This window comes from Vigna umbellata, chromosome 8 (assembly GCF_029865625.1).
Source record: "Vigna umbellata cultivar VRB3 chromosome 8, Vumbellata_1.0, whole genome shotgun sequence".
NCBI classification, from domain to species: Eukaryota; Viridiplantae; Streptophyta; class Magnoliopsida; order Fabales; family Fabaceae; genus Vigna; species Vigna umbellata.
The window spans coordinates 30,888,292-30,901,773 of NC_142172.1; the positions used below are offsets into that span (position 1 = coordinate 30,888,292).

At 31.9% G+C, this 13,482-nt stretch overlaps 1 protein-coding gene across 2 annotated transcripts; it reads right to left on the reverse strand.

Annotated features, from left to right (window-relative positions):
• Window positions 1–7,120: 7,120 nt before the first annotated feature.
• LOC124824812 (serine/threonine-protein kinase PCRK1-like) lies at window positions 7,121–11,255 on the reverse strand. Of its 2 annotated transcripts, none has more exons than XM_088097458.1 (5): window positions 10,753–11,255; window positions 9,744–10,130; window positions 9,254–9,514; window positions 8,575–8,697; window positions 7,121–8,052 (listed from the first exon to the last, which is right to left on the reverse strand). In XM_088097458.1, exons 2-5 carry the CDS (start codon window positions 10,122–10,124, stop codon window positions 7,546–7,548), a joined length of 1,272 nt encoding a protein of 423 aa, XP_087953584.1. In that variant the 5' UTR covers window positions 10,125–10,130; window positions 10,753–11,255; the 3' UTR covers window positions 7,121–7,545. The 2 variants fall into 2 exon arrangements, with proteins under 2 accessions (XP_087953584.1, XP_047153277.2); XM_047297321.2 differs by having other exon boundaries at window positions 9,744–10,145.
• Between the last annotated feature and the right edge of the window lie 2,227 nt (window positions 11,256–13,482).

Below are 13,482 nucleotides of genomic sequence, written 5' to 3' on the forward strand. Positions count from 1 at the left end.
CAGTTGAAAAAACGAAGACTCACTTGAGATTCTCCAACAAATACGAGAACGATCCAAGAGTTTAAACCTTTTGTTTTAAGTAGACTATATTTGAAAATTACATATTTTATAACAAATAAAAAATTCAACATTTTAATCCAATTGACTCATCTTAATTCAACTCGTAAGTTAAATTAGATTGGGTTTAACATAAAAAATACAGAAATTCAACTCAACCTAATTTAATATTTTTTTTTACGTTGGGCTGGATAAACAATTTCTGCTTGTACCATCATATATTTCTTACACTCCAATATAAACGAAATCCGATATTACCTTCTTGTATTGTACAATTTGAAAAAAGTTGTTTTTAAAAAAGAAAAGATTTTTGGATTGCATAATATGAAAGCCAAAAATGTCTTTTAGATTGGAAAATTTGGAAATCAAATTTCAAATTATACAATTCCGAAACCAAATAAATTTTGGATTATACAATTTAGAAGCTAATCATTTTTGGTATCATGATTGTATACTCATTTTTATTTTTAGATTATGTAATTTATAAGGCATTTTCTGAGAAAAAAATAAATTTTAAATCATGTAATCTAAAATTTAAAAATAATTTATGGATTATATAATCGAAAAAGGAAAAAATGTAAAAAAATTTATACGATAGGAAGAAACATGGAATTATATAAGTTTTTTACATTGTAGTAATTATTTTTAAAAGTGAACTAACGTGAAATCTGACGGATAAGAACAACTTCATTTAAAATATAGAATAAATTTGTGAGACTAAAATTGACATAATTCAATTTAATCTATTTTATATGTTTAATAATATTTAGGTCTTTCGATCTGATAAAAATTCTGAAGATTTAGGCTTTGTTCGTTTAGAGTGATTTGAATGAGATGATTTTGGGAAGATGATTTGAATGAATTTGAGTGGATTTGAGGGTAATTTTTTTGTTGTTTTTTTGAGTGGATTTGTGGTTAATTGAGAGTGGATTTGGAAGTAAAGTTTGTGAGAATTAGTGAAGGATTTGATTGATGTGGTAGATTTTAAAAATTTGTTTAATTGGTAGAAATTAAAGATTACCAAAATGCCCTTAGTTATAAAAGTAATATAAAATGTTATTTATAAATGTTATATTTAATTGTAAAAATGTTTATAAAGAAAAAAAAATTATGAATAATTTATAAAATTAATGTTTAAAAATTATAAAAATTAAATAATCAACTTATTTTTAATAAATTAGAAAATATAATATACCTAATTTTATTAAGATGTAGATTTTTTAAATTATAATATTAAAATAATTATAAAAAAAATTGAAAAATATATAACCTGTAACCGGTTACGCGTTTGCGTAACCGGTTACGCGTCTGCCACCAAAACTTCATTCTTCTGTAACCGGTTACGCCACTCTTTTGTGTTACACTTTGTAACCGGTTACACTCTGCTGTAACCGGTTATCACTTCTTCGCTGCTTCCACGTTTGGTCATCTTCATATCCGTACAGGGCATATGAGTCTTTGTGTATTAAATCAGAGCAAATCTTCTCACTTCCGCGGGTGACCAAAACTGCATCCATTCCGCAAATCCATCTTCACTTATCCTCGCTAATCCTCTCATACGAACACAGATAAATTTCAATTCCTCGTTCTATAATTCGCATGAACAGTAAATTCCGTTCATGCGAACACACCCTTATGGATCTCAAAGGATTTTGATTTCTTTCTCCAGGGCGGTTGAGTACTAACATTATATTTTTATTTTATTCTCTAAGTTTTTTTTTCTCATTTTATATATTTGTTTCTTAAAATTTATGCAACTTTTTAATTTGTCTATGCACATCCTTATCCAGCCACAATCAGTCAATTATATAATATTTTCCTTGCACTGCACTTCTTCTCCATGTCCGTTCTAAATTTTTCTCTTACATTCAACCCTTTAAATCATTCAAAAGAGGCTTTCTTCATCCAATAAAAAATTAACTGATTGAAAAGATATATTAAATATTAAATATCTTACACATTCTAAATGTAGTAAGATATATAAATATTATAAAGTGAGAGTTGAGAGTCTCGGCGTAGCCATATTTAACTGATTGAAGTTGTTATAATAAAAAGTATATTAGAGATAATTAAAAGGTCAATGTGGTTATTAATAGTAATTTGTAAAGTTGTGTGTATAAGTAAATACACTAGTCTTTTAAACTTAAAATTAGTGCAGTATTATTTAATTAGGTAGATAATTTATTTGAATTGATATTTTTGACAACGATTAAAGATTTCATAAGAGTCTTTAAATTATTGGTTTGTTTGTATAGTTGAGTGTAATGCCAAAGAAGTAACTTAACATAATGTTAGTGATAAGGTATATTGTGTCCAGATGTTTTTAGAAACATTTATATGCAAATTTATGTGATGATTGTTGAAGGGATCATTGTTTATTAATAGTGCGTGAAAATTTGACCACCACAAATGAAACTTTTCATGCATTATTAAATGAAAAGATTATTGGGTTAATGGTTTTTTTTTTCTTTCATGAATTACATAAAACATATTGTCACTTGATGTATAGACGAAAAGGTGTAGCCTTATAAAGATTGAGTAGGTCATTGTTCTTTATTATTCTTTCACTATTCTGCACTTGCTTTTTATTCTGAAGGATTCTATTAAGTTTCTAATTTTTTTTATCACCCTATTGCTGCCGAGGAGTTTTCAATAAGTAATAAGATATATAAAAAACCAAAAGTCAATGGTGGCAATTTCACCTTTGTATGATTCCTAAAGACTTTGACGCACTTTTACTGATTTTGAGTGTCAAATGCACACCATCTTAGCCAACTTCAATAGAATAAATGGACATTTCTAACATTTTTTCAAATTTTGTGTTAATCAAATGCATATCATTCCAATAGCAAAACAAATTAATGGATGATCATGAGGTTGGATGAGTTTTGACTATTATTCTTGCAATATCGAAAACACACTGTAAAAACCACGAAAAGTTCTTCTCTTCAACCTTCGATATGAAATTAGTGGATGATCATGAGGTTGGATGAGTTTTGACTATTGTTCTTGCATGATCGAAAACACGGTGTAAAGACCACAAGAAGTTCTTCTCTTTAACCTTTAATATGCTTCTAAGTCTAAGTATCGTTTCGTGCTGAGAGAGGATGTGCTTGCAAAAGACACTTTAACGCTCATGTCAAAAAGTACGTCACATAATGATATATGTTGTAATAATGAACACATAATTAATTATCTCGTGAACAATGGTATTTATATTAAGTTTATGACCCTTACCTATTTAGGCCTGAACCATATAGATAATCACCATAATTAATTTGCTTAATGATCTTGATAATATATTTTAATTCTTAACCTTCAGTAATCACAGTTGATCCTTACTGTTACATTGCAATGTTGTCGATGTGGTCTTTGATCATTATAAATGAGATTATGTCAATCAATTGTTCATGACAGTTCAAAATAATCCTAAGTATCTAGGTTGAAATCATCTTTGTTACATATAAGTTGAGATCATGTTGGCTACACATACGGTAAGATCATGTTGGCTACACATACGTCAAGATCATGTTAGCTACGAATAACATCATCGTTGATAGAATCAAATTAAAACTACTTAACTATAACAAGCATCATGTTAGTTACACATAAAACATCAATAATTTACCGCTAGATAGTTAGATGCCATGTTCTCCTGCTAATCCATGGATCTTAGGTAAAAGGTAAAAGGTAAATTAACCCATATTTTAGCTTGCATTCTCCTTATGGGTATTGGATGCACATGTTTGGGGTAGTCACATTTGGTGAAGCTAATTGTCTTAATGTTATGTCATTCTATTTGTATCAATTTCAAGTTTAGGTGAAAGATCAGAGGATATGTTTATCATTGGAGGTGATAAAGTTTTTATGGTTTAGCTTTAGATGATGATTATGCTCCCTCAATAGAACACCATATTACGTGATTTATGCAACTTTCTTTCCATCTCTGAGTCAATTTGATGGAATTCACCAGGGTTTGGCCCGAGTCATGCACTACGAGTCCACCTGAAAATTTCCTTGTTGGTTTTTTATTTCTGTTCTTGTTTTAGAGAAAGGTTTCTAGAAAGAAATAAGTTAAGATGTTATTGGGTTCACTCATAGGACAAAGACGTGTGTCATAATGGACAACTTAGATATCAAGTCTTTCTTATCCAGAGTATTCCTAAACTAGTCTCATAAATTTCTAAAAAGAAATTCTTAATAAACAAAAGCAAATACTTTTCTAGCAAATTTAAATTAACTAAAGACTACAACAAACAAACTAAATTAAATTTAAATGTATTAAACAAAAAAAATTTAAAAAAATCTAACTAAAAGATAATAAATAATAATCAAAATATAAAAAAAAAATTAATATTAACCGTATTCCCCAACAACGACTCCAAATTTGATAACATTGTTGTTAACGCGATCAAATTAACACTACTTAATTATAACAACTTTAGTATTACCGAGTTAGTAATTAACAAACTAGATAAGATTGCATATTTAACCAAGGAGTCTCAAGAAATCTAAATGGAAAAACAACCGGTTGATACAAGCCAAAATCATACAGTTGACTTACTCAAGGACTGGACTGCTCTAGGGAATATGTCATTAACAAAAGTTATATGAGATGTGCCCCATGGAGTCTCTATTAAGAGACAATTGATAAGTGTGATAATTATCTATTATTCACACTTATTAGAACTCCTTATTTTTCTTTATATCATGTGTTTTTGTGTTAAATTCTATGAAAAGATGTAAGATTTGTATATAGTCTTTATAGATAGATGTAATTTTTTGTTATTTTACAGGAAAATGGAATATTGGAGAGAAATTAAGAGTTGCTACCATAAGTCTCTCGCCTAGCCACAATCATACCTCGCCAACGAGACAATGTCACTCGTCCAAACTAAGAGAAAAAGGAAGAAGAAGTCGAAACTTATTTGCTCTATACCAGAAACTGATCGGATAGAAATGAAGATTACTCAGTCATGATTTCCCAAGCACTTCCTGATCGTCAAATAGATGATCAAGGAGTTATATTTCTTAGATAAAAGAGAGATAGGTGATTTGTGTTTTAAGTAATGAAACGAGTTTAAAAAATTATATCTATATTATTGAATTATTTTAAAACTAAAATACTCGGTCTCATTATTTTAAAACATCTATCAACTCTAATACTTAAATTTTTAGGTTCTTACAAAAATTATAAAATTATAAAATTTTGAAATTATAAAATTAGGAAATTATAAAATCATAAAATAATAAAATTACGAAATTACAAAACTATAAAATTATAAACCAATAAAACTATAAAATTGTAAAATTATAAATTTATATAATTATATAATTATAAAGTTATTTTGTATCAAAATTATAAAATTTTAAAATTATAAAATTAGAGAAAGAGAGAAAAATCATGTGACTTGTAAAAATAAAAAAGAAAAGAAAGAAAAAGAAAAAAAAAACTTGTGTATACATGACTAACATAACAATAACAATCATTATATTGGTAGGGGGATGTTAATAGACTGCCAGGTACTTCTAAAAAAGTATTCAAGTTATAGGACCGAGATTATACTGATAAAAGAAAGTTAAAACTCAATGATATACTCTAGGGTTAAATATGTTTTTAGTCCCTAAACTATTGGCCGTTTCTGGTTTTCGTCCCTCTTTCAAAGTAAGGTACGATTTGGTCCTCAATCTTTTCGAAACTTTGGTTTTAGTCCTGGAAAACTAACACCGTTAAATATGTACTGACGTGGCTAACGGTAGACTGACACACGATTTTTTTTAAGTGTTTCTCACTCTTTCTCCCCTTCTCTCTTCCTTCCATCTTCCACCCAACTTCATCCCTGGTTACATCTTTTTGAGTCTGCATATCAATGCTTTGTTGCTTTACCCATAAAGGAAAAGAGAATCATGAAAGCTGCTCCAAGTTCCACCACCCTCCGACTTGCCACTTTTGTTGTGTCAATTGTGTGAATGTTTTCTGTCAAGGTGGTCGAGCCAGTTCCCGAACCCCAAAGACCAGCCAATATACTACACAAACCCTCCAATGCAATTCCTTGACTCACCACTCCTGGAGTTGGAGGCCTCAAATTGACTCGCAGAGATGCAGAATGATAAGTTCCAACCTGCAAAACCAACTTGTCATTCACTTACTCACAATTTTAGTTTCTGATTATGTTCTCATGGAAAATACAGGATATTACATTAGTTTTATAATCGTGGGATTCATAGTACCATTCAGCTAATATTTGTATTTACAAGCATTTAAATAATTTACTTACTGAATCCACAGAAGCAACCAGAGATACTACGGCCATGATTATGCAAGTCCTGAAATGGAAAATCGGGAAACCCCATTGCATCCTTTGTAGTTATATGCTCCCCCAGCTGTTAGAAACGACGCATATATCCATGTTAATGTAACACTCAAGGGAACCTGCAGATATTTGGAAATTTGTAAACACAATTGGTTAGGATATGTTGGTTGGTAGAAGAAACGTAACTCACTCAAGTTGAAGGGAGAGGAATCCAAAGATTTTTAACAGAAGGATACTTTTAAAAACAGTAACTTTCCAAAGAAATTAACATAACTGCTAATAAATATCAGAAAAACGAAACCAGGGATGAAGTTGGGTGGAAGATGGAAGGAAGAGAGAGAAGGGGAGAAAGAGTGAGAAACACTTAAAAAAAATCGTGTGTCAGTCTACCGTTAGCCACGTCAGTACATATTTAACGGTGTTAGTTTTCGAGGACTAAAACCAAAGTTTCGAAAAGATTGAGGACCAAATCGTACCTTACTTTGAAAGAGGGACGAAAACCAGAAACGGCCAATAATTTATGGACTAAAAACATATTTAACCCTATACTCTATGATATAAATATATAACGTGCATCATACGTGTTTGAGAGATGAACACATCTCACAATAGAAAGACAACTGAGATAACCACTCTTTTTGGCTCCCACTACAAGAGTCTATATATAGGAAAACAACAAAATTCAATATACTGTTCCAAAACCTTAAATCTGTGCATTTGACTCGCAAAATGATCAGGAACTATAGATGTAAAGGAACAAAATTTCAATATGCATATTTATAAAGAAAATGTGCAAATAAAAAAATATAGAATTTACAAAGGAATTATTTTACATCCATTAAGTGATTAATTTTCACTTCTCTAAGAGCAGCTACATACATTAGGGTCATCAACATATCTAGCATATCACAGAAATCCAGCCTCCACCTTGCAATTCACAATTCTTTTCCTCTTACCTACTTCAATATAGCATCCTTAAAAACTTCATCAAATAGATTGATACGCTTGAAGCACCCCTAAGTGGCACAAATAGTTTATGCACATTTTTTCGTTTGGTGTGACAAAAATAGCAGTAACATGATCTGCTCTTTCTGGTTTCCAAGTACAGGAACAAAAAATCATTCTTGTCATAAACAAACTTTGCCTCCAATTATTTGCCTTGTTCAGTATAAAGCTACAACCATGTACTTAAAAACTTTGGTCTCCACATCCTTAACCAATTACAATGTGGTTGTTGATCCATGGTAATTTTCTTGTTCACCGTTTCAGCAGAAGCTTCTTCCGAGGCTACAACACCCTTCAAGGGTTGCTGTGGATTTGTACTCACTGAAGACTCCACAACCTGAGTCACCATTTGTAACACTTCACTCATCTTTGGGCGATTCTTTGGGTTTCTGACCAAGCATTTGTTTGCTATTACAGCAAGTTTTTGTGCTGACCTGAAGAGGTGTTTCCTCTCAAGTCTTGGATCCAATATTAATTGAAATTTCCTTCCATCTGAAAGGTATGGCCTTATCCATTCCAACATTTTCTGCTCACCTTTGGGGCGATTTCGGTCAATCGGCCGCCGACCAGTAATGAGCTCATAAAGGAAGACACCATAGCTCCATACATCACTCTTTGATGTAAGACGTCCGGTTTGAACATACTCTGGAGCTGCATAACCCATTGTTCCAACTACCTGATGAATAAACAGACCATATGAACATAAGTTGTATGTTGATTCACAAAATTCCAGCTCTATGTAGTTTGTAATGAGTTTGTTAATCATTTAGCTGTTAACTACAAAAGGGCAAATTTGTTCATCAGCATGATCATGTTGAATATAACATGAGTCAACAGAAAATAGAGTAATTGTCTGAGTAATGTTATATATCCACATATAATATCTTATTGATTCTGAGTACTTAACAAAGTATTCAATGAAAAGATAAGAAATGCAGGTTTGAATTGGTGAAGAATTAGCATGGTTATATCCACATTTAATATCTTGAAAATATAAACATTCAACATTTTCATCATTTATTGCGTAGGAACGTTGCATGAGGGTTTATGAAATTCATTGGATAAGAAATGAATTCATTTTTTCAGAAATTGAAGATTTTTGTCAAAGGGCATCGTATTCTTTTGCTTCTTACATCTCAGCATAAATGTGAACATCATATTAGTAAGTGAAATATGAGATCAATAAACAAGACCATACCGCTGTTGAGACATGAGTTAACCCATCAGATGGTCCCAATCTTGCTAGCCCAAAGTCTGACAGCTTTGCTTTCCACTGCTCGTCCAAAAGAATATTTGAAGATTTGAAATCTCTGAAAATTATCTAAACCAGCCAACAGATAACAGTCACCACGGCAAGTCCAAGCAGCACAACATATACTTAAATAGCAAATAAAATTAAGAGTTAAATATGAGAAATTAGAATTTGTCTCTATCCCAAACTTTGATACATTGGTTCCCAAACTTAAAAAATGAATGGATATAATCATTTTAATCCAATTGTATTAATTTTTTTTACGTGCCAAAAGACGTTGCAAGTTAGAGTTTGAGCTGTTATACCGTTTGACACGTTCATCTAACAAACCCAAAACAATTAATGTTATTGAGTTAAAAAGACTCTATTCATTCATTTTTAAAGTTTCGGACCAAAATCTATGAAAGTTTGGAAAAGAGATGAATTTCAATTTTACGTCTAAGTTTAAGGACAAAAAAATATTTAATCCTAAAATTAAAATTCAACAAAATTCCAATTTAGCTGTTCCCATCTTCCTTCTACTGGAATGTCTAAATGAGATCAAAACAGTTAAGTTTCTACTTTCTGCACAAGGCAATGAAGGCATTATCTAATTTATTAGTAAAGTTATGCTATATGGCTATACCTGAAAATCCATTTCCTCATGCAGGTATGTTAAGCCACGAGCAGCATCTTGGGCTATTTTCAACCTCCTATTCCATGGGAGAGGAGTTTCTGATCGTGGTGATAAATGGTGTTCCACACTTCTGTTGGGCATATATTCATACACCAGAAGCCTTTGGATTCCTCTTTCATCATCATCAGCACAGTATCCCACTAGTTTCACCAGATTTGGATGCTCCACAATACCCAGAACATTCACTTCTGTGACCCATTCCTTGTGCCCCTGTAATCCAAAAGTAGCTAATATTTTAATGTAGAGTAAATGTTACAGAAAAACAATGCACCTTATTTTATTTTACTAATATTCCTCCTGACACTGCAGAAACACCTAAACTGTGGAACGAGTGCTTGAACAGAAATATCTATCAGAAAATTGTTCTAAGAGATCTCTAGCGTTGAATCGGCAATTCAAAAGGCATCTTAAGAGGAAAACTTAAAAGGAAACTGCTTGCCTGAATTCCTCGTCTGCCAAGCTGTTTAACAGCAACTTCAATTCTTGTGGAAGGATCATCAACACTCTTGATCAACCCCTTGTAGACACACCCAAACCCACCCTCTCCAAGCATCACAGAGCGACTAAAACTCTTTGTGGATGTTTTTAGTTCGGGCACAGTAAATACTCTGAGGTTGCTGGGTCTTTGAGACAGGCTGGGAAATGCATTTCTCCTAAGGGAGTCTGTGCTGGCGTCTGAGGCATCCATAGAGTTCAATTCAGAACCAGATCTCCTCATCTCAGCCTCAACAGTAGTAGAAATGTTGGACCGACCCGATATGGACTGCAAGCTCTTGGGACCATCCTTCTTCTCTCCAAAGTAGAATGGAAAACACTTCATTGCTACCTGATTTGAACTAGACTGCATTATCAGAAAATTTGAACAACAAATTAAGAAACGTATACCCATTGAAAAGTAACATGGCATCTGAATTGAAGGTCACACATGATGTTTCAGGGTGTTTGTTTTCAAATCCTACATATAATTTTCACGTTTAATAAGAAGTTATTTGTTGGACACATCCCTCACATGATTTTCTACTTTCTCCACAATTTTTCAAACGCACTTTCTTTCCTAATTCATCAACAATTCAGAGAGGGGAAACCCATTTGGAGACTCACTACTGCATCCCCCTCCCAACAACTCCAATTTCAGATAACCCCATCAGAAATTGTGTTAACTAATTCTAGCCAACATGATCCATAGAACCAACCAATCCTATTCTAGAAATCAATCTTTCAAGTAAGCCAATTTTAAATTACCAAACAGAAATAGAATTGGTAACAAGCCAAAAAGTTTTTGGAAAACAAAAACTAAGAATGGCATGTGTCTACAAATTAAGAAGATGGAGTTTAAGGAAATAGAAACCCCTGTATACCTTTCAACTCATTTTTCATTTGGGTTCAATTGCAGGCCATACTAGTTTACCAAGAAAAACCAAAAAACATATCTTGATTCTAAAACTCACCTTAAGTTCAAATAGATATAAATTGACCCCAAAAAGCGTCGGCTTTTCTGACTCAAAAAAACCACAAATCCCTTTTTTTTTTTTTCTTCTGTGTTTGGCATCCAGGTTCTGACAAGGAAGACCTACTTAAGCCATTGCTCCCAAAAAGAGAAGAACAGAGTGAAAGGCCCCAGCAGAAGTCTCTGCTCTGCACGACTCGCTGGGTCGAAGGCAAATCAAGCAAACAACCTGAATTGATACAAATTGATTTTTCTTACAGTAGCATTGTTTAAGATCCAAACTTTGTGTGGTGTGAACGTGTCTTCTGTATTTGAGAGACCAAGTAATAAAGAGCTGAAGAAAAAGAAGAAGAAACAGACACAGCCAGCTTAAGTTGTTGTCGTTGTGTTCTTGTGAAGGGAAGAAGCATAATTGGGTTTGCGAAGTCAAGGCGATACACGCAGCCTTCGCTCTTATTTCTTTTTGGTGGATTCACACGTATACGTAGAGTTAGTTCATTTGCAGTGGAAAGTTAAATGGTAGATAGAACAAGTCAATAAGAAACAAACTTTGCAATTTGTACGTTACAGGGCAAAGTTCATGGCAGAAAAAGACATGTTTTTTCCTTTTTCCTTTTTATAACCTTAATAGACTCGAGAAAGGACGAGGTGTTGCCAAAAAAAAAGGAAGGCAAAATATGTTTTTATTACACTAAATTTAGTTTTAGATCTTCAAACATCTTTGTCACTTTAAATATAAAATGTCGTATTGTTTAACTCTTTGTAAATACTGTGTTACTGTGGGCTCATAGCCGATCGAACGGTAAAGGTGCAGAAGAGTAGTCTGACCGATGATACCTCTCAGGTCAATGAACCGATCGGTAAAATCAACCCGACCGATGATACCTCTCAGGTCAGTGAACCGATCGCTAAAATCAGCCGTTAAGGTAATTAATAGTAATAACTGTCTGGGAGTTAATGAAAATAATTGTTATTTATTGACAATTAATATTGTCATTCATTGGTGGTTAATGAGTCAGACCTAACGGTAAGCTCATTATAATTTATAAATATTTGTGTGGCAAAGGAGACAGGTAACTTGAACTTGAACTTGAACTGAAACTTAGAGCTCAGATAACTAAATCTTGATTACAAGATTATTACGCAAAGTCACTGACTTGAGCATCGGAATGTCTTTTGCAGGCACCCTCCCCCACGGCTCGGACAAGGAGAAGAGTGAAGACAACACAACTGGACATCGGAGCAGACAACTTTGAATGTTTTGGATTAGGGTTCTAAATCCCGCCGAAACACTGTTTACTTTATTTTTATTTTTCTATGAAACACTGTCCAAACTACTTGAAAAAGGCTAAAAATGATGTATTCTAAATTTTAAAAAATAAACAAAACTTTAAACTGAACCTAGAAAATGTTAAAAAGAGAAAGTTCAAGAGAAAATAAGTGCTTTGTATGGTTGTATCAAAGGATCCTCCTCTCAAGACCTTCGTGGAGGTTACCGATGTTGACCGTTGACCGGGTCAGTATCATGAATTATGATTTTTGAAGGATGATGAAAGAACTGTTTCTGCCTTTGGAATTTCGTTTTCAAAGGTGAATTAGAATTAGTCTGGGATTATTGCTTTTCAGTTTCCACAAAACAATGCATCTTAATTTATTACTAGTTTATTTGATATGTAAAAAGTTTTTGGTCAAGTTAAGACTTGATTTTATGTGTTGAGTTGGAGCTTTATATCTGCCACTTGTATTAAAAGTTTACAGTTTTAAAACAAAGGGTATATAAATTTTAAGTTTAACTTATGTGCCACGTAATAAAGTGGTTTATATTTTAATGTTAGCTGATGATACCGATTCTAAACGTAAGTTAGTTCCAATTTGAATCTATCAACGTTAATAATGTTATTTAGATATGTGAAATTAAATTGCGTTGAAAGAGAATTGTTTATTTAATGTGTACTTACAATTTTTTTTATCATGTCTATCTACTTTTAAGATATTTAATGTGTACGTTCTTGAAATCTTTAAGCAATCAATAAGCCCTAGTATTTTAGAAAGATTTGTGTTATAATGATCTCAAAGAAGAGTTTCAAAGGTCCAAGTGAAAATAAAGATGTTTTGATGATGTTTAGCTTTCTTTGATTTTGTTTGTGTGCTTCACATAAGGTATTCACTAAGGAATTTTTAATTTAACACAACCTATTTGAAAGAAAATGGTTTTTTAGAGTTAAAATAAAGCCTAAAAGATTGTTTTACGTTTTTAATGATTAGATTTATATTTAGTTGATTAATTTGTTATTGAGATTGTTTAGGAAAAAAATCAATTATTTGGTTTTATAACAGATTAATCCAAAGAGCACATTAAGTATTTTTCAATCTCTCGTAATTATAATACTCTAAGATCTTTAAACAACCGATTAACCTATTTTTAACAATTAATGAGTAATGTATTTAATCGATATATTATTTAATAATAAATTTTATCAGAAAGATGTTGTAACTATTTTTCAAAATTGTTAGAATAATTAATTAAGAGCTTGGTTTAATCAATTAAATGCATCATAAAATGTTTGAATTCAGTGTTTGAAAAGTATATAAATAAAAGTTCTTTCTAAACCTTTTAGTTAACTTTTGAAATCACTTAGATAGAATTACAGTATTTTTTTGAGTTACTCTATCCATTTTAAAAAGTCCTTACAAGATTTCAAATATAAGTTAGGTTGAATTCTTAAGTCTC